General features: G+C 45.0%; 1 protein-coding gene across 6 annotated transcripts in view; it reads right to left on the reverse strand.

Moving 5' to 3' along the window:
* Positions 1–19,844, reverse strand: part of CNTN5 (contactin 5) — a 3,106,629-nt gene that overhangs the window by 2,466,936 nt on the left and 619,849 nt on the right. For 3 of the 6 annotated variants that reach the window (XM_069639123.1, XM_069639125.1, XM_069639124.1), the window contains one exon: positions 4,692–4,818. The exons of the other annotated variants lie outside the window; for them this stretch is intronic. In XM_069639123.1, the coding sequence (XP_069495224.1) occupies positions 4,692–4,711 (20 nt within the window). In that variant the 5' untranslated portion in view covers positions 4,712–4,818. The remainder of the gene's footprint in view (positions 1–4,691; positions 4,819–19,844) is intronic. 6 annotated transcript variants of the gene reach the window in all.

Here is a 19,844-nt window from a genome sequence, read left to right on the forward strand (position 1 = left end):
CCATGATTTACAGACTACAAGATGGCAGACTGTGCAGAATGTAAGTGCAGGCACCGGTCCTGTCGAAAGGTACACGGGCCAATAACAGAAATTGCATTGGTTATGCCCGGGTAGGCCCCTGACAAATTGGGACATTGTTTATTGGAAACAAAACCATGCACATCAGCAATATAAGGACACATTCACTTAAGGTGGCAATGGGCCTGCTGATATCAGTTGCCTCTGTGTGCATCTTAGTGGTCTGGCCTGAGATGGACTGTCATTAGAGGGCTAAAATATCTACAGAAACCCGCAGATTGCCACCAAATATTTCAACAGTGAGATATGCTGCAAAGGCACAGGTAAGGTTTAAGCGTACTCACCCCAAAAATGTGCCCCCCCCAAGCAAAGAAACCTCAAGGTTTGTATACTTCCTTACACAATGGACCTTCCACAGAAAAGTGAGTACGATACATTTAGTCTGCTCAGCTTGACAATGCACTTCCTAGTAGTACATCCAGGGGGCGATGCAATAGTGTTCAGCTCACCCATGTGACATAGACCACCACCTTTTAAGGAGTCTTCCATCCCACCTGGTGGTACTAAAACTATGGACTCAGCAGTCACATGGTCGCCATTCGGGTTCTTGGGAAGCTAAACTCACCGTCATGGTGTAATGCAGGCATTTAGGTGGGTGTACCTTTGCTTTAGCCAGTGGTGTACTTCTCCACTGCAGAGCCTTATGGGTACTTGTGGACTTGCTAGGCAATCAGTATGTGTTGTACATCACCACCCACCACTTAGGAAGGGTGTGGTTCTTATATAATTGCTAATATGGGTGCAGCATCTAACACTCATTTTCGACCCTGCAACATTACACTGGCTTCCACACATCACACAATAAGAGTGACATGGACTACCACTCCCATAATTCCTCGCCCATGGCTATGCTGGCAAGGTCTAATAGGAACACGTCTGGGGAGCCAAAGGTTGCAGACCCCTTCTGTAGGCACTGAGTTTCCCAGTATATGCAATGGTTTGCGCCCCACATGTACTGGCTTCCTGTAGCGAACACAACTGTGTATCTTTCCTCCCCCATGCCCTGAACATGTGTGAACTCCACGTAATGGTAAGAGAGCACGCTAACCATGGATTGCAGCAGCACGCCGATCCCTGTGAAAGCATTGCTCATGTTGCCATGTATCAGTGCATCAGTGTGAGAGAGCGGCAAGGTGTGCCCATTGTATGCCTCCACCTGACGTTCATGAGGCCCAGGAGTACCACCTGTGGTGCTATCTTACATTATTTTGGAGTTTTATGGGTTTCATTCGACTACATTGATCATTTATAAACGGTGAATTGTTTATATAGTGCATAATACCTGCACATTCCCAAACTCACCCAATGTTGGCACATACTGATCCAGGGAGACACCATGATTTTCCCATGATCACAGAGTGTGCTCAGGTAAGAGAGTTGGCATTCCGACTCAGGTCTCTAGGTTTTACAGTCCACGATTTAGATACTGTTGGTAGATTTTTTTTTTCTTTGCTAAGAATTTTGTATAAGGGAATTTTAATCAATGTTTATGGGAAAAAGGCAATTGTGGATTGCCATTAACTAGACATTATTTTTTACTGAATTTCAAAACTGCTGATCAGATTGTGCAGTTTGCAGGAACCACATCTTTGCAAAGATAGATGCTGTGAACTAATGCCCTAATTGCGATGCTACTCGCAACTCGTGCATTCCAAGCATCACACTTTAGATGTGTCTCTTTTAGTCTTTTAACTGCTGAATGCACCCATTGCTGCTTTCTTTGCACACACTGCACCCATCACTGCCAGATCAGCATGACTTGGGAGCAGGGCAGGGCATGCAGCTGCCCCCACATCCGAGGGAGGCTTTGATGATGCAGAGCATTCTACATGACTGCCCAATCACAATCTGTCTTTGCTATGGCCAATCAACGCATGCCAAGGCGCTTCACTCTGGGTCACATACTGAAGAAGGAATGGATAACTGTAGGTATTTGGTACTGACTGTCATATGTGCTAGAATTACTGCTCTCTGTAAACTACGTGTGGTAGAAATGATTACGATTTATAGGGACCAATGTGAGAAATGTACTTTCAAAGTAGAGGTTGTTTTATAACCAGACCCTCAGGTTTTAACCAGCTAAGCTTCACATCACTCCTAGCATGACACGTTTCTAAGCTGAACCACAATCCATGGGAAGAAACGCCTTGCCAAAGACTAGTTCCTGACTTCTGTTCAAGCAAGTTGTACTTTCCAAATATGGTTTTAGGGGGCAACTTGTCAAGTTGTTCAGTGGCTTTATCGCCTGCTGAAGAAATCTGTGTACAACCTGTGGGAGATATTGTATCGATGAGTGGGAGAAAGATGCTCTCTGCTACTGACTGATCTTTTATTGTTCCAAGTTCATCAACATGATCTCCAGTGAGTGATCAGGCAAGTGAGTTCAATAGCATTTAATGTGTGTGTGCTTCATAATTTGTACACACACCACCTTGTGTAACCTCCAGGACACATGTTGGAAATGAGTATGACATGTGTAGCAATAGGACCTAGTATGTAAACTCCAGGAGACAGTTGTTTGTGTGCATTGTTCTGTGTGCTATTTTATGCACAACCTGCAGTCCAGGTGTTTGAACGTTTTAAGCCAAAGATCCATCAAGTTAATCCTTTTTGGTTGGGTAGTAGTTATGCTTGCAATGCAAGCAATGACAGTAGTAGTAGCAGTAATGATAATAACTAATACTACTGCTGCTACTACTACTAATAATAATACATTGGGGACATTACAAGTATGGTGGTAGCTATTTGCGCCATGACTGCCTCCCATACCGGTACAGACTCTGGTTTGGTTCAATGGGGACTTACCGGTCCATTCCGACCTTGGAGGGACCGGTAAATCCCCATTTACCAAACCATTCTCCATTCCCATTGAGCCCCGTGGGGCTCAATGGGAATGGGGAGGGTACAAATAATGGGCCGGCATATGCCAAGCCCATTATTTTCACCCAGGTCCCTTAACAGGTCCCGTCCTTAACGCCTGGTCAGACCAGGCGTTAAGGAAGGGACCCGCTAAGGGACCTCGTAGTAGGGCGGTAAGGGATTACCGGCACTGGTCTCCTTACCGGTGCCCGGAATCCCATACCACCATACTCGGAATGAGGGCCATTGTATGTACCACATCATACTGGATTACGCAGGCTTCAAAGCAGTGCAGCAACAGGTGTTGTAATTATTGGCGTGCTTAGCCGTTCTGCATTCAGTGCGTGATTGGAACTGTAAGGAAATGAGTCATTTTTATATCATTATTTGAAGGGATGTGTTTTCGGGTAACTCCTTCCTACCACCTGTGCATTATGTGAAATGCCCCAATACAGACAATGATTATGTAGCAATGTTAAGGAGTCCCACTTAGCCATTCCTCAAAAGATTGTCATTTTGGCTTGAAGGCAGCAGTTCTAATGGGATAGTTCTACAAACCCCTAAGTCTGTACTATGGATGCCATTCCTTGAGATCAGAGTAAAGGAATGGATTGAAACAATATGCTAATACCACATGTATCTCCCCATACAACCTATTCAGATCATAGAACAATCATTTCTCTTGTGTTCATTTTTTTTATTAAACCATAGATCCTGAAGGGACGACTTCTTCCCTTCGGTTGGTGGGACCAACTAACCACGAGACAAACTCCACTGGACCATCTTCCCGCATTGGCTGTACTTCTTCGCTGCTGCAAGAACCGAGTGCCAAGGGATGAGAAATCTGTAGTTGAATGAAACGTCTGCAATCGGGCCAGAAGCTCCAGGAGTCTCCTAAGGATACGCCAGAAGCAGGACTAACTTGTGCTGATTCTGGAAAAGTATTTTAAAGTATATTTCATTGTAACATATCTTGCCCTTTTTAAAGGACGCTTATTTAAAAATTGATGTTAAATAAATAAATAACTATCTATAACTGAGACCGTGGGTGTAAGTGTTACTTGGCTACTTGCATTTGTGAATTTCATTGCTACAGCTCTACAGCTCACATTTACCCTTCTTGAGGTATGCCTGGCTGCTCAGTCACACTACCAACATGTGTAGAACAGGCCTATACCAAAAGGTGGGTTACCTAATTCCAAGTCGATACGTGTTCTGTAGTTTCACACAGTGTGACTATTTTGATTTTCTTACCTAACATGTGCATTCCATGAAACCAGGCACCTAAAAGCATATGCATATAAAGACATAAATCAGTGTGTGTGGCTCATTGAAAATATAACAGCAAGAAACACAGAGACAACTTGACTGTGCCAACATATACATTCATCACCATAATAGTGTTTAGAAATGAAATGAGAGATACGTCTTGATTAATCATATATGAATAATGTATATTTAATTTATTTAAAAATCAACAGATTAGAAAATGGAACCAAAACTAAAACACTCACATATGTCATACACGAAGAGTGCATGTTAGAGCCGTGCACATTTGCTTTCTGGATCTGATCTTGGTATTTATTATCTGGTACTGGTTTAGTTGCCTTTCCATCAAAATGCATGCAACGATTCTGCACCTTGCTTTGTTGCTTGCCCTTGAGTTTGTACTCTACCTTTTTTTTGTCTTTTTTTTTAATCCCCTTGGTACTGAAATGGAAATTATTACTAAGCCAACAAAGGTGAAGTTAAACCTGACAGCTCGTGGAGGCATCCCGGGAGACTCCCACTGCTCGTCTCCTTATTTGCAATCTGAATGCTTCATGTTCAGGCGATGACCATATCATTTCATCAAACAGCAACCCTGCAGGATCTGTGTTCCTGGAAGATAATGCATGTCATAAAATAAACAGAGCAGCTCCCTCTCACTTCAAAGGCATATCAAGTGGGAGAATTCTGTGTCGGGTGATGAATCCTCCATTAATCACCAATGACAGCCTTAGTAAATAAATGATCTCTTCCTCCTAACGGGCGGGCGGGGGAGAATCCTGCAGCGCCTACAGCACTGCAGACATGCATTGTTAAAAACGCTAATATTCCCAGTATAAGGCTATGTTTGAACACAGAGACAGCTGCTTTATGTTTTCTAGTAACTTAGAGCAGGCAACCCTGTATGGGTAAACTCTGAGTCGCCTGCATTTCTGGCTATTCCACCAAGCTGAACTTTCCTGAATTGTCTTCGATGTTCAGGTGAGGGGGTTATAGAAGAAATATGTGGTTGTTGGTGCAGGCAGGAGGGTTCTAGAGTAGCAGTGTGTAGTAAAGAACATTGCAGTTTGAATTCGTTTTGTGGTGGAGGGTTACGAAATTGAATGAGGATTATGCTGAGGGGAAGACAGAACTTTGAAATAAGAAATATTGGCCTTTGGCTGGCAGCAGTTATAAGATTAAGGTTCAGGACTGTGGGCCTCATTACGAGACAGGCGTTAAGGGGTTAACGGCGCCGTAAATGACGCCGACCCTTAACGCCTGATTACAAGGTCCCTTAGCGCCATGGTGATTTTAACGCCTGCTTTTTGCAGGCGTTAAAATCCATGGCGCTAAGGGACCATGGTGCTAATTACGCCACCGTAATTTACGGTGGTGTAATTAGCGCCTTCCCCACTCCCATTATGCCCTATGGGGCAAAAATGGGAATGGGGAAGGGTAAAATGGGAAATGGGGATTTACCGCCCCACTCACCTTGGAATGGGGCGGTAAATCCGCCATCCACCATGGTGTAAACATAGTTTACACCATGGTGGTAAGGGTACGACCCAGACGGTAACTTACCGCCTGGGTCGTAATGAGGCCATGTGTGTGCGATCTTGACTAATTAAAAGGGAGGAGGACATCCCAGGGACTGTGTAAAGATGGAGGGAGGCACTCGTAGCTACTCAAGGTAAGTTTGTGTAGAGATGCTAGAGATGCGTCCTTCGGAATGTTGGGGCACGCAAACCATTATCCTTGTATTCGTTCGGAGCTTGGTTCGCGTGACCGGAGAAACCGTTGGAGGCGATGTTAAGTAGTTGGGCACGGCGGGCCCCGTTATAATAAAACTTACCTTGAGTAGCTACGAGTGCCTCTCTCCATCTTTACATGGGTGACGAGATGAGGGGGTTTGCCACGGCTCTCAGCCAGTCCGCGGTCCGCGCTGACTCGCTGTGAGCAGCCGCAGCGCCACCCGAGCCCCTCCCTCGAAGGCCTTGCCAGCGCGGAAGGCTGATGGCCCGGGGAGGCGTGGAGTGGCAGCGCAGCGCTGCTGGAGCCGCCGGGGCCGTTTTCCAGGTTTCGGCTGCGCTCCCCTGGCCGCGCATCCACAGAAGGAAGAGGTGAAGAGGAAGAGGAGGAGAGACAGGGGAGGCAAGGGCAGACACAGGGTGGCGGTTCAGGACGTATTGTGAACCCGCCCTCCGCATAGGGAAACACAAGCCCAACCGGCACAAGAAAGAAAACAAAAGAGTTTGAAAGCCTAGAAGCTTTAAGCAAGCATAATCGCAGCTCATGAATATGAAGGATATTGTATAGTGGAACAGTGCTGTGGAATTAGTGCTGACATATCTAGAGAGACAATTGCTAAAAAGAGTCAAGGAAGAGAGAACTGACAAGAAAATCCAAGGCTTCCTTGGTGGAACTAGAGACAATTTTTGTTCATTATGGCTGCAGCTAATATGGCCCGCCCCCGCCTTTCTTATCTGAGCCGGGTGCACCACCCATAAGGTGGGACAGGTGGAAGAACATTTTTGATACCTACCTGGTGGCAATTGGGGGTGACAAATTTGCTGCAGGGAGGAAAGGAGCAATTCTCCTGCACAAACTGGGCACTGAGAGTCGTAGTGTCTATGATGGTTTACCTCAGCCCCCACTAGAGGGTCAGGGTGACATGGACCAATACACTATAGCTGAAAGAAAACTAGAAATTCACTTTGAGGCGAAAAAGAACACTACATTTGAAAGACACAAATTCTTTCAGAGAGTTCAAGAACCACAGGAGCAAGTGGAAAACTTTGTGGCAGCGCTAAGATCCTTAAGTCACAACTGTGAATTCGGAGTGCTGGCTGACTCGTTAATACGGGATCAGTTGGTACGGTGTACTAATAACGTGAAGATACAGGAGAGGTTGTTGACCAAGGATGTGTCTCTGGAAGTGGCAATTGAGATTGCCCAGGGAATGGAACAAACCCACAAATACATGTCCACAATGAAGAGTGATAAACCAGAGGGTGAGGTAGCGGCTGTGAGAGCATTCAAGAAAATGAATTTGAGCAAGGAAGTCAAATGCTACAAATGTGGCAGCAATCGCCACATCTTCACAAGTGCGTTTTGTCCTGCAAAGAGTATTTTCTGCTTCAAGTGCAAGAGAAAGGACATTCCGCCAGAGTGTGTAGGGAATCAGGGCAAGTGCAATGCATTGGGTCGGGTGCAAGGATCTCGGAGCAGGAGGAGAATGCAGATGTTGTTCAACTACCTCAGTCCAAACATGTGCTGGAGGTCTCGGAAGTGACCGGCAAACGTAGTGCACCAACCGATGTATTTATGATGAACGGGAGAGTGGTGGCTTTGAAAGTGGATAGTTGCTCTCCATGGACCCTGATTTCAAGAAAGACATATGAAGTGTGTTTGCAAAGAAAAGTGGGCGAGTTGAAGGAGCACAGCATAGAGCCATATGCCTATGGAAATGTCAAGATAGACATGTTGGGCAAATTCCAAGCAGTGATTAAATATAAAGGCAGGAGTTGTGATTCAGAAGTATACGTCGCTCGTCCTTGCTAGGCTGGGAGGAACAGCGCATACTCGGTATCAGGATACAAGAAAGTGCTGAGGAGCCAGTTTCAGTAGCTGAGATTCATGACAGGTGGAAAGAAGAGTTCCCGATGGTTTTTAAGGGAGAATTGGGGATGGTTAGAGATTTTGAACATGAGATTTGCTTGAAGGCAGGAGCAGTCCCCAAAGTGCATAAAGTGAGACGGATACCTCATAACCTGAGAGAGAGACTAAAGACTGAGATTGAGTCCTTATTGCAGAAAGGGATTATTGAGCAAAGTGAGAGTTCAGAATGGCTGTCGCCAGTCATCGTGGCAGCCAAGGCAAATGGTGATATAAGACTTTGTGTAGATATGAGGGGCATCAACAGGAACATTCTTGTGGACAGGCACCCTTTGCCGATAATCAGAGACAAGTTGTCAACTCTCGATAAGGCCAGAGTATTCTCTGTGATTGACCTCTCTCAGACTTATCATCAGATCCCATTGAAGGAAGAGTGTCAGCATTTGACGGCGTTCATTACAATTTTTTGAACTTTCAAGTATCGAAGAATGCCATTCGGCCTTGCCTCGGCAGCGGCCGTATTTCAGAGAGTGATGGACAAAGTTATGGAGGGTGTGAAGAACATTGTGGTGTTTCAAGATGATATGCTTGTGTTTGCGAGTTCTAGGTCTGAACATGATGAGATTTTGAAGGAAGTGTTGGGAAGATTGTCAAAAGCTGGTATGACTGTGAGAAGGGACAAGTGTAAGATTGCGGTGGGGAAGGTGGAGTATCTCGGACATGAGATCGATGAACTGAGTGTGAGGCCAAAAAGGTGTTTGGTAGAGACTGTGGAAAAAGCCCCTGTGCCGACTGACAAGGACCAGGTGAGGTCTTTTTTAGGCCTTGCGGAATATTGCCATAGATTTGTGAAAGATTTTGCCATAATGTCGGCTGCCATAAGAATGATACTTAAGAAAGGATCGAGGTTTGAGTGGTCTCCAGAGTGTAGAGGGGCATTTGAAAATATCAAGGTAGCAATCAGTAAAGCAGCGTCTATTGGGAGGTTTAATCCCATGGACAAAACAGTTCTGATTGTAGATCCAAGTCTGAATGGGTTGGGAGCCACATTAGTACAATTGGACAAAGAGAATAAGGAGAGAGTTATTGATTTTGCTTCAAGAGCGTTGAGAGGGGCGGAGTATTAGTGATCGAGAGAGAAGTATTGGCCATGTTCTGGGCAGTCATGCATTTTAAATTTTTCTTGTGGGGCAGGCGATTTGTAATTCGCTCTGATCATAAGCCATTAGTGCAGTTGTTTGAGAGTCGAAGGTGGGCTCTGGGTTCGCCAAGGATAAGCAGGTGGGGATTAGGTCTTCAAGGGTATAATTTTGACCTGAGTTTTTTGCCTGGGAAGAAAAACGTTGGAGCAGATTGCCTGTCAAGGATGCCCTTGAGTGAAACTGAGATGGTGGAGGATGAAACAGTGGAAGAATCGGTGGTAGCTGAAGTTAATGAGGCAGTTGCTCAAGAGAAGTGGTTGCAGGGGGAAGATTCTGATGAGGAGCTCAAGTTGATCAAGGAATGGACGGTGAAGGGGTGGCCCCACAATAATAGCTTGGATAGGAGATTTGACATATGGTGGGAAGTCAAGGAGGGGTTGAACATACATGAGGGCAGACTGAGGAGAGGACGCATCTCTAGCATCTCTACAGACTGCCTTGCAAGAGAAACAAACAAGGGACATTTCTTGTCATTATCCAACGAGAAGAACATTCCAGAATAGTTTGGGGACAGGCAGGAAATTACTATTCAGTGTTTCTAAATTTGTGTGCCATCTTTTGTGGGACAGCGTAGGAGCGAATACTCAGGAACAAAATAGAGAATTTAGGAGGCAGGAGATTACATTCACTGACTGCAATTGTCTGAAGACAACATGTGTCGACTTTTGCACATATTATCCCTAATTCAACTTCGGAGAAACTCCCATTGATCCCCATACATGATCAACATGCATGTAGTATTTCTTTCGCAGATTTGGATGCAGATATCCGGAGGATTAACATGTATTTAATGTAATGGTGTATGCCATTTTTGACTAGAATAATAAAATGAAAATATCAAAGTTAGCTGAAGGCAGGAGAATACATACAATGTTGGCATGTGAGGGTACAGTCTACATATGTGACATTGGGCCTCATTACGAGGTTGGCTGAATGGGTTTACCGGCACCGGTAATGGTGGGGTAAACCCATTCCGCCCTATTACGAGGTTCCCTCACGGGACCCAGAACAGATGTCTTGTAAAACCAGATGTCCTTTCTGAGTCTCGCAAGGGGACCAAGGAGCTAATAACGGGCCCGTTATTAACGGGCCCGTTATTAGCTCCATCCCCATTCCGATTGAGCCCTATCCAAGGTTGGAATGACCTCGTAATTCTTCATTCACAGACCCCGGACCCGGACACGATTTTGGAGGCAGCCATGGTGCTAATAGCACCATGGCTGCCTCCAAACTCGTAATGAGGCCCATTGTCTCGTTGCTAATGCTAGGGAAGAGTGAAGCCAAGTTACCTCCATGCATAGCACACACACAATGGAAGGGTTTCAGAAAGGGTTGGTATTCTTTTTTGGGTGGAAAGAAAAAAAGGTAAGAGGAGCAGATACAAAAAGAACAATGAATCAAAAAGGGTGTCAACCAGTGTTCACATAAGTGAGCACGAATTTAAGGGACTTCACAAAACTGTGGTCTGAATGATTAAAGCACAATTCCTCCTTCTCTCTCCAAGTGTGTACTGTAATCCTATCTAATAGCATGCACACAAACCAAGTGGGCCTGTTATATTACCACCAAACATCTCTAGAGAGGGCGCTAGTTGGCTCGCCCAATTTCTGAGAGAGATTTTGCTGTTCTGATTGACTCTCCAAACTCGAGCCGCCCAACAAACCTCAGATAATAGTTTCAACCACATATTGTGAATTCCACAGACTTTAAGGAGTATTCGCAAATCCAGAATACTGCATTCAGTTCATTTTGCACTATTGGTTAGGCAGAAATTCGACCAACAATAAAAACATGCACAATACACTGTTCCAGGAAACTCTGAATTAGGAAGTTATTATAATATTCTGTGAGATGGGGAAATGAGAGCAGAATTGTGAAAGTTACTAGGCAGAGGAATGAGAAATGCTTCTGAATATCCATAAATGTCATCAGTACCCAGCGAGAGTCAAGCGGAATGTAACACACATTGTGATTGACTCTTGCCGTGTCGTTACCCGGCCGAGAATCCATTGATTCTCGGCCGGAATTCCAGCCACTTTGTCCACGGTGGGGGGCATGGCAGCCCCTGAGCCAATGAGGAGGCTCGAAGCGGGCCATCCCCGCTGCGAGCCTCCACAAGGCTGGAGGCTGCCATCCCATCGTCCCCCACTGGGGATTTAGGAAATTTTTATTTTTTTTATTTTTTTTCTCTACCTCCATCCCTCCTCCCCTCACCCTCCAACCCCACTTACTCTCTTTTCTGTTCCCAGCGCGTCCGCTCCCGAGGGCCGCCATGGAAAGAGAAAACAGACTCTGTTTTCCCTTCCCGGTAAACATTTTCTGTGTCATTCTTTTTTTTTCTGTCCAAAAAGCTTTTAGTACCCTGGTCTTGGACCGGGGTACTAATAGCAATATGCACCGAGCGGCAGGGCATTACCGAGTCCGGTAATGCCCTGGGGCCTTCTTTAAGGCCCTCGGTTCGCTCTGGCATTTAATTATGGGCCTCAGTGCATTATCGGATTCGGTAATGCCCCCGCCACTAGGGGCATATTGCTTAATTGATGCATGGGTGGGTGTTTATTTGCATTACCGTGGCCAATTCCTGAGCAAAGATTTACTCCTTGCGTGTTACAAAATAGCCGCTGATATTCCTATAAATTAGAAACTCACAACTGACCCACAGAAACCTTTTATTTGACATACAGGACTCTCTCCTTCCTCGCCACTTTTATCCTCTCTCCACTTTACCTGGGTATTCAGTAAAGAGATACCAAACAGATTACACAATGGGGGCATAGTACTTCTTTGGCCTTTTGCAGCAAAACAAATGCTTGAAGTAGATTATTTCATAATATTTTCACTGAAATGGACCTGAAATGTCACAATTTTTGACAGGAGAGCTGCATATACCAACTGCTGATATATACAGATCCAGCTCTATCGTTTTAGGCTGATGATTGTGTAACACTACTTTAAGGAGTTTAAAAGAAGAGGCGGAAGCCATTTTGGGCCAATGGTTGTCTTGTGCTTATGCAAAATATGTATGCTTATTAAATTGGCATCACTAAGATAATCATTATGTTTAACATGTGTACACCAAGCCACAGTTTGGGACTTCCAGAATACCCTGAATTGCATTCTGTCAGTTGCATTCTTGGTTCACTTCCATTGGACACAATGGAAATAAGAAATAATGAAAGAAAAATCTAAATCCAAGACAGGAATAAGGTGTCTCTGGTGGCAAGGCGTCGTCCGGTGCACCTAGTCGTCATTCAGTGAACCATAAAACCGTGCAAAGGTATATTGAGCTGGGCTAGTTCAATGAGCCAGTGTAATGTAACCATGTACCAAGTAGTTTTGTGAGCCTATGATTAGCCCTGATCAAGGCATATTTGTTCCCCTGTTTTTTATTGCACATAATGTGATTATGGCCAGTACTACTTAATCGACTAGATTTAATTGCCAATGTAATCAACATCCCAAAGCATTTGAACAATTGTCAGAGGAGAGGGCTGTTGGGGGTTCAAGGCAGCCAAGGGGGGGAGGGGGGGGGGGGGGGAGAGAGAGAGAGAGAGAGAGAGAGAGAGAGAGAGAGAGAGAGAGAGAGAGAGAGAGAGAGAGAGAGAGAGAGAGAGAGAGAGAGAGAGAGAGAGAGAGAGAGAGAGAGAGAGAGAGAGAGAGAGAGAGAGAGAGAGAGAGAGAGAGAGAGAGAGAGAGAGAGAGAGAGAGAGAGAGAGAGAGAGAGAGAGAGAGAATGTATTATCTGTAACAAGTCCTCTTGGTGCTGATATCACTTTGTCAGGAGCTGAAACTCTGTGCAATATTTACTACATGCTGTGTAGCCAGGTCATCAGCTTTTGCACACTCGATTTCCTTAAGGCCAGAGGCTTGACAGCGAAGCATCACTCTTGATACCTGGCCTTTGTGTGGGAAGGGTCTCAAGCAACAGACTTGTGACTTCAATCTGAGGGTGTTCTTCACAGTTTGGTCCCTCCTGATTTCAGGACCAGAAATGGCTTAAAGTAGTGCCTGGGAGCATTGTAACATAGGCTTCCATGGGACTCTACTCTGCACCATCATCCTGCGTATACTGGCAAGAACCAATGGCATCGCATCATGGGGAAAAGGTTCCCTAATAACTCATTGGAACACTAGCATCCCTACATCTGCACACTCTGTCAAACTGTTAGCTATCAAGTTCCCTGATACATAACTGATGACCGACCTCTCATCATACTTTCAGTTTGTGGAATCAGGGCAAGGATTTCTTAAAAGAAGTTGTATGTTCTGCCACAATTTTAGACTCTGCTGATAGCCTGACTCTGTGATGCCATTCCTTTAATTTGGGTCCAGCACTGCATTTTGAAAGTAAAACTATTCTTATTAGCGAGATGCTCTGTAATGACATTTATGTGTCCCTTCGGCAGAACCTGTCTCTCAAATATCACGTTACTGAAAACCGACTTCTCTGCTGAATCTACAAGTGATGGCCATGTGCCTAGAAAATACATGTTTTTAGAAATGTGAGCTTTCATAATGTGGAATATAATGCACTCTGACTAATGTGCATATGGGGATCCATGGTTCGATCAAAGTCAATAACGGGTATTGACCAGCTTCACTGTCAGTAATCCTGCATAATTTTGAAAATAGAGTTAATTGGACAGCAATGGTGAACTAAGGTGATATGCCTTAGTGAGGTGACCTTCAGGTAAGATGCTTGCGATAAGATGTCCTGAACACCCTGGCACTCTGTTGTGGACAGCGTGCAGTGACTGGTCCAGGATGAGCTTTGAGGACATAGGGAGTATGGTAGAGGAGACAGTAGCAACAAAGTAGGTAATGGGTGAGAATATTTGCAAAGGAGAGTTCAGAGTATGGATTCCAGAGAGGGCAGAGTACTCAGGGAGTCACTACTGGATATGCTTAACTTGGATCTTTGTTTTACTGTCCTGGGGTCTATCTGTGTTCGTCAAATTGCATATTTTAATTAAAGCTACTATTAGTGCTATCTCTAAAGGTATGGAATGCACGAGTTTGTTTGTTTGTTTGTTTGTTTGTTTATTTGATATAGCGCGAAACCAAACCCGCAGGTAGCCGGGCGCAAGCATTACAAGTATACTTGAGAACTTAGCTATAGTGAACACACAAAAAATAGGCAATAGGGACAGTTATACAACATTATAGTCGGCAAGTGCTTATACAGTTAATGCAGGTGTAGGAAGCAAGGAAATAGGTCGTGGGACAGATCAATAACGCTGCAGTCTGAATATAGTTGTGCAGTTGATTGCCAGGTGGTGGTAATCATGAAGGAGCTAAGAAGTAGGGGTAGTAGTCGATCATAGTTTGTGTTCCCAGTGGGGTCCAGTGAGGTGGCTGGGTACTAGCAGCTGAGGTCGGGGTCTCTGGGTCCCTAGGGCACAGGTTATCATGGTTGGCATGAGGGCATGGTCAGGAGGGTGTCGTACAGGACGAGTGGTTCTGATAGGGAGGGGAAACACATTAGATGTCATTGGAGCGTATCCATGAGAGCACCTTGCGCCTGAAACTTGGGTGAGGTTGGTCCTTTCTGAGTTCTATGGGGAGTTTGTTCCAAGTTTGAGCAGCTGTGACTGGGAAGCTGGCGCCGCCGGCTGTGGTCTTTTTATATCTAGGCACCAGCTAGGAGAAGGCGTTAGTCGTTCTTGTGGGATGGGTTAGGTTCTCTTGTTGATTCTATTCACTAGGTAGGTAGGAGCTATATTGTTGAGGCATTTGGATGTGAGCGAGAGAGTTTTGAGGGTTGGGAATGGCCCGCATGCTCGGATCAGTTTACAAGTATAGTTGTTTTTTAGGTCCAATTCTAAACTAAAACATTGCTTTCTAATATGGCAGGCATGTGAGGTAAATCCAACTAGGTTGTGTCACTGACCATAAACACATTAAGAAACATTTGTTGTCAATGCTCATGTAAATGAAGACATCTTGCCAGTTATAAACATCTTTCAGAGTGCCATTGGAAAGCAAATTGATAAACAAAAGGATTGTCAGTATTTTAGGGTTATGAATACAACATCTCTAGAGAAAATGGACCAACAGACAATGCTACCAAAGAATCTGAAAAGTGGCGCTGCATGTTCCTCCCTAATTTCTTAAGAAACATAGGGGGTCATTACTAGTTTGGAGGTAGCGGCTGCCTCCAAACCAGGGTCTGGGTCCGGTCTGGCTGAATGGGGACTTACAGGGACATTCCGACCATTCAGTTGACCATTCCCCATTCCCATTTGATCCCCCATAGGGCTCAATGGGAATGGGTAAGGCGCTAATAACGGGCCTGCAAATTGCGGGCCCGTGATTAGCTCCAAGGTCCCTTAACGGGATCCACAGAGAACGGCTTGTCAGACAAGCCGTTCCTGCTGGGACCCGCTAAGGGACCTCGGAATAGGACGGTAAGGGTTTACCGGCACCGGCAACATTACTGGTGACCGTTAACCCTTACCGCCCAACTCGTAATGACCATGACCCCTATACACTTTGGTCTCCTTTGGGGAAACTTGCAGGTCCATGATACATGGAGACACGTATTCATTGAATGCTGGAGTGGGCACTATTGTGGGGAGGTTTTGGATTGAATATGATTCGTCTTGGGAACTGAGATTGCTCGCCTCCCCCTGGTGACGCTCTTACATCATCTGGATCCTAAAAGTACATGTTGGCAGCCCAAGGTGCTATGGCTGTTCAGGGTACTCTCCATAACCAAAATGATGATGTTGAGGCGTTTTGAGTCTAGACAGAGACCCTCAGTAAAGAACGGGATTCTTGACGTTCCGCTGTTGATGCCACACACAAGCTTCAGTGGGAGTGTGAGGAGGCAGCCCGGGGGAGGGTTTTAGGCTCTGGGGTTGTCAAGCTTGTTATCATCCTCACCTGTGGTCTTCCTCCTTGTCCACAGGTGTTAGCCTTTGTTGTATCCCCTGCACATACCCTGCTAGCTGGTCTGGTACATTCCACAGTTTTTACTTTTACTTTTCTTGAGAAGAGGCAGGGGACATTTGTGGTTATTACTGAAAATGTCATGAATCTGTTTTGACAATTATGTTAGGTATAAATAACGCCCTTATGTATTTACAGCTTTGTTCTGAGGCCTGCTTGTCAAACATCGTTTCCTATTTGACGTGTAAGGCCTTTGTTTCCTTAACATGACATGTATTCTATGCTGTTTCAATAACAAACAAAAAAAGTGTACCTGTCCTAATTTTTCATAGGTACGTGGGCAGGCACTGTTTAATACATGACACTACTAATAACTACCCTCCATTTCTTACCTTAACAGTTCACACTGTTCAATAATTATCACATTAGGAGAAGACGGTTTCTTTTTGTGATGGTAATCTGGAGAAACATTTGTGCATAGCATGTCAAATGATTTTCTTCCCTTTTCCTATTACTGCTTCACAGTATTCAGTGATGTCTTTTCTGAATATCTCGTTGATATGTATTAGGGTCCCAGCATGCAGCTAATGGGGTGGAGAATACCAAAAAAATAGCATCATCAGCCAAGAAGAGGCGAAGCCTTCGCAGCGCGCAGCATGGGGCAGCAGTGACTGACACCCGATAAATGAGGTCATATATCATACATGCAAGCCTTTTAGTCACACAATGTCCTGCATTTCTGATAGACGCCCCACGCTCATAGGGAATGGACGAAGATCCAACATAGTGATGGCAATGTACCTACTATACAGCAGATACATAGACCCACCTAATGGCTATTAAGCAGACAATGAGTTACATGGGACAAGGCACTAAATGCTCAGAGGAGAATGTGTACTAGTGCTTGGCCACACTAGGGATAACAAATATTGTGTGTCAGTCAGAGATCAAAGGACCTGCCATTCTCTGTATGCTCTAATAAATATTGGTTAATCTTGTATGGGTCTCAGGTTTGCAATTAATATCCCCAAATACCATCGACAAACACACATCAGATGTAGCCTCATTTAGAATAAGTTTCATCATCGGCGTAAACAAAATATGATGTCATTGGCCCTCATTACGACCTTGGCGGAGAACCATGGTGCTATGAGCACCATGGTCCATGGCGCTAAGTTGCCAACTCCGCCATGGTGGTTGGCAGACTTACCGCCCCATTCCGACCTTGGCGGGGCGGTAAGTCCCCAATCCCCATTTACCCTTCCCCATTCCCATTTTTGCCCCATAGGGCATAATGGGAGTGGGGAAGGCGTTAATTACGCCACCGTAAATTACGGTGGCGTAATTAACATCAAGGTCCCTTAGCGCCATGGATTTTAACGCCTGCAAAAAGCAGGCGTTAAAATCACCATGGCGCTACGGGAACTCGTACTCAGGCGGTAAGGGTCGGCGAAGTTTACGCCGGCGTAAACCCCTTACCGCCTGGGTCGTAATGAGGGCCATTGACACTAAAAACAGTATTGAAACTTAGGTAGATATTTGAGGGTACTGAATGCAGACGTGAGTAGCAATAAGAACTAGACCAGATTAGACATATAAGATAATCACCCTTATTTTAAATTGGGTGGACTGGGAAATGAAATTGTAAAAACAGGAGCAATGCGTTTCCCTCCATTTCCCCCTGTGCTTCGATTTTGAACAGTGAGGGGCACGGAGCAGCAATTAGGTCTGTGTGATGCTGACCTCTTTCATTAGTGTGTGTTGGTTTACACATGCATGCCATTTTCAAGCAGGTGTAAAATACACGGATTCCTAAAGGAATCACTTTAGTTTTGCACCTGCTAAAGGCCATTACTAAATGCAGCCTACAAAGCATAATTTGCAGGCAGTGAACAGAGAGGAAAACTAAACAGATACAGACATATCCCCAAGTGTACTCTATATTGTTCGACACCTCCTTATGAACATGTAACATTGCACATAGGTTACCCAACAGCATATAACTTCTAATGTTACTAGTCTGCTTTATGTAGTTTACATGTCATACAACATGATCCTGAAAGTGTTTGGATGACAAAACAATTACATGTAAATAGAAAGACAATCATCCAGACCCTCCAGAAGCACCTATGCCAATACCCTTATCATCCCAAGATTTAAATTGTCCAAGGCTGGAGGTGCTAGTTTCCCCATCCAGGCAGCCCAAGTATGGAATTTACTGCCCCAAACTATACGTGCCGAGAAATCCTACCTTAAATTTAGTACCAACTACATCAATCACTTGAAGCAATCAATCAACTAATCAGCAACCCCCACCATACTCTTGCCTCTATTAGAGATACAGATTGTCTACTATAAATGGCCTTGTACTGCTCTGCCTGATGATAACCCACCGGCAAGCATTATTTAACGGCATATCCTATATATAACTCATCATACATTTCTGTATAATACCTGTATATAATGGACTGTATTGCTGCCTATCCTGTCTATAGTATTTCATTATGTAAAATGTATCTTGTATCCTTTGCAACCATTGTAAGCTTTGCATACCCTTATTGCTGCGCCCGTTTACCCTCGGGTCTGGTGCGCATTAGAAATGAATAAAACAAACAAACATGTCAGGATATGGAAACCGCAAATGAAGATAGGGAGAAAACCGATATTGTTTGTGGAGCTGGGTCCCAAAAATCAGCAATGCAGGCACAAATGGGTGTTGTTTTGGCATGGCAGGCAGGCAAAAACTGTATCCCAAAACATATCCTTTTTTTAGAAAGATATACAGTCAAAGATGATAATGTTAATGGGTCTTGTACCACGCACTGTTGCCACTTGCGTGGTCTCTTGCCGCTCTGGCGGGTCTGCAAAGGAAGGAGGATTTCAGGTTGTGTTAGTGGGATTGAGAGGGAAAAGAGCAGAGTGCTTTGACGTGCTGTTGGCAACTTCAGTTCAGAGAAACCGGTCACTAAGTAGCAGTGCGTTGAAGGCATGTGCCTATATGCATACACTCCAGAGTAAATAGAACCCGTTATGGAAATAGGCATAGATATAGCGTTGCAAGGATAACAAGGTTTAATGATACAAAATACAAATGCCAGCAAAGGACTCTGCTGCTCGAGAGCGCTCTGGTCTTACATTTGCAAACTTGAGTTTATAAACACTAAAATCATCACATGCCTATAGTACACATATTGGCTAAGCAGTAATTGGCTGGTTCTTCCCCGTCAATCTTGATGCGTGTGGGTCAGCTGGGCTCATCCTCGCAGTGAAGGTCTGGGCATGCATAAAACACCGTTGGGCCTCATTACGACTGTGGCAGCACCATTGTAACCGTACCGCCACATTACGAGTTCTGTTCGAGGATGCCCTTGCAGCCACCTGGTCTGACCAGGTTGCCGTACCGGCAACCCCGAGCAGGACTAGATGGTGGCAACGGTACCGTTATGAACGGTACCACTGCTACCATCCTCCCTATTCCCATTGAGTCCTATGAGGGCTCAAATGGGAATAGGGACCTACCGGCTCCAGCTACCATGCAAGGGGAATTACCGGGGCCGCTGAGGTCGAAATGGTCCAGGGAATCCATTTTCACAGGAGCCGGGGCCGCGTTTGGGGGTAGCCATGCCGGTAAAACTGCCATGGCTACCTCCAACCTCCAACCTCGTAATGAGGCCCAATGTTTCTAACTTAACTAAACTAAACAACTTAAACAGACTATTCTCTCATTATGGCAGGCACCTGGGCAGCACAGGAACGGGGTGCCATTGAGAGTGAAGGATAAAATACAGTATTGCTGACCCATACATACAGGGCTTCATTGATACCACAGCTGCACACAACACCCCCCTGGTCCCCCGAGATTGATCTTTGATTTACTCTTCCCGGTAACTCATGTTACAGGGGACGTGTATTGCTGCAAGCAAGAAATACAGACGAGTAGGCTTTTTT

Source organism: Ambystoma mexicanum, chromosome 7q (genome assembly GCF_040938575.1).
Source record: "Ambystoma mexicanum isolate Mex_15411 chromosome 7q, UKY_AmexF1_1, whole genome shotgun sequence".
NCBI classification, from domain to species: Eukaryota; Metazoa; Chordata; class Amphibia; order Caudata; family Ambystomatidae; genus Ambystoma; species Ambystoma mexicanum.